Source organism: Penaeus monodon, chromosome 25 (genome assembly GCF_015228065.2).
Source record: "Penaeus monodon isolate SGIC_2016 chromosome 25, NSTDA_Pmon_1, whole genome shotgun sequence".
In the NCBI taxonomy this organism is placed as follows: Eukaryota; Metazoa; Arthropoda; class Malacostraca; order Decapoda; family Penaeidae; genus Penaeus; species Penaeus monodon.
In genome coordinates, this window is record NC_051410.1 from 29,504,747 (window position 1) to 29,506,699 (window position 1,953).

At 52.6% G+C, this 1,953-nt stretch overlaps 1 protein-coding gene across 1 annotated transcript in view; it reads left to right on the forward strand.

Moving 5' to 3' along the window:
* Nucleotides 1-853: 853 nt before the first annotated feature.
* LOC119589119 (T-cell leukemia homeobox protein 3-like) overlaps nt 854-1,953 on the forward strand; it is a gene marked incomplete in the record, with an annotated part of 40,796 nt that continues 39,696 nt past the window's right edge. The window contains 1 exon segment of the mRNA XM_037937694.1: nt 854-1,890. Coding sequence (XP_037793622.1) covers nt 1,238-1,890 — 653 coding nt within the window.

Genomic DNA, 1,953 nt, shown 5'->3' on the forward strand with positions numbered 1-1,953 from the left:
AAGAAAACCGTTCTTCACATATGCACATAAGTACACAGGTTTGGTTAAGGGCACACTAGCACAAGTTTATTTACCCCCTTACTTTCACTTATACATAATAGAAAGTTACTACTCTTTCCTTCTAGCATGAACATATAAATGCCAACAACGTAAGATAGAAACTGGTAAACAAATTTCAATCTAATGTGAAGTATGATATGAGATATGCAAATGTGGCCTCGTGTACGGACAGACTAACAAAAGCCAGACTATTTTTCTGCAAAAATAGCAATAGTTGATAATAATCTCCTCCGTGAAAATAATGATGACTTGATAATGTTGACAAGTTCATCACGAAAGCTCTCAAGACGAGTTTGGTTCATTTTCAGTTCAAGAAACAAAATCAAGTTGAAAGGAACTCGAGAGAAATCTTGCACGTCCAATTTTTTTCTTGGTCTAATCTTATAAAAGTATTCTAAGTCTTATCAGATCTACTTCTGGCCTGACATTAATTCTAGGACGACAAGAACCGATCTTCGGGAGTTCAGCGGAGTAAAATAAGGGTCGTAGTGTATGGAGGCTGTGCACCAATTTTGAAATAAGATGTTTTGTTAGGGGCAGTACCCTGTTTGTGCAGGGTCAGCACCAACCCAGGAAATTCAGGTTGACTCGTGGCAAGAAGGGGAACCGTTTGTTGACATAAGGCCGGTATCAGCCAATCCCAGTTGTGAATTCGTGTCAAAAACTGAAGGAAGAATTGTAAGTGGCGGAGGGCATATGTGATCCTGGGCAGCCATTGGCTGCTTGGTGCCTACGTCAGCGAAACCACGCCCCCTTTGTGGGCGAGTGTCACGCGAGTGAGGGGACACGGACTGTCACAATACCCTCAGCTGACAGGTGGTTGCCCACACACACGATCCTGCCAAGTGGTGCCTGAACTTGTCAGAGGATGCTGCCTCGCTCTCGTCCTTTCGATAACTAGTGTCGCTCAAGGCGTCGTGGTGATTGTACTTGACACGCAGGATACTTGCATTTCTTATCTATTTGTAACTTGTTGCCGCGTGAACTGGTGCTTGAAAGTGCGTTGACGTCCTCAGAAGAATGTGGATGTAGGGTAACTATTGCCACAGCATAGTTACTTCGTGGTGGAGGCAAGTTCTGTGAGACACGTGGCAAATACACCAAGCGCAGTGACCGCTGAAGTTGTCTGACTTGTTGTTTCTAAGAGGGGAGTGTTAAACAGTGACGCCGTGCAGTGATGGAGCAGACAGTGATGAGCGGCGGAGGCCTGCCGTTACCCGTAGCCACATCAGGGGGTGTGATGCCCCTCGGATCCTCCCTGGCCACGCTAGCTCCCCTCGAGCCCCCGAGGTCCTCGCCGTACCCAGGACTCCTCCCGGGGGCCGAGTGGGGACTCCTGGAGACCACAGACATCACACGCGACTACGGAGGTCTCTTCTCCTCCTCCCTGGTTGAGTACGGACTGCCGCCCATCCTGCCGCGGACGCCCACGCCCCACGACGCGCTCCATCCCTCCCACGACCTCACCTACACCTCAAGCCACTACCCGACGCCCGCCGAATACCCTGCCCCCCTCACCCCCGAGAGCGACCCTCCCTCCGACGGAAATGGATCTCCAACTTCCTCCCCGCCCGCGGCGCCGCACGCCCTCTCCGCACATACATTCACACCGACGTCGCACTTCAGCACGCCCTCCACCCAGCACTTTACGAGCTCGTCGTACCTGCCGGCGCACACAACTACCTACTCCTTTAGCAGTCTGTCCCCGCCGACAGACGACCTCGCCACTCTAACATCCGTCCTGCCGTCGTCTGGAGGAGGAACCGCCCAGGAGTCGCAGCAGACGCCCCTGGGATCCCTCCTCCCGCTGCCGACCTCCAGCGCCGGAGGAGAGCTGGGATTCGGGGGCCTCGGAGGAGACGTCCTGACCTCTCTGGGCTCGCTCGTGACGGA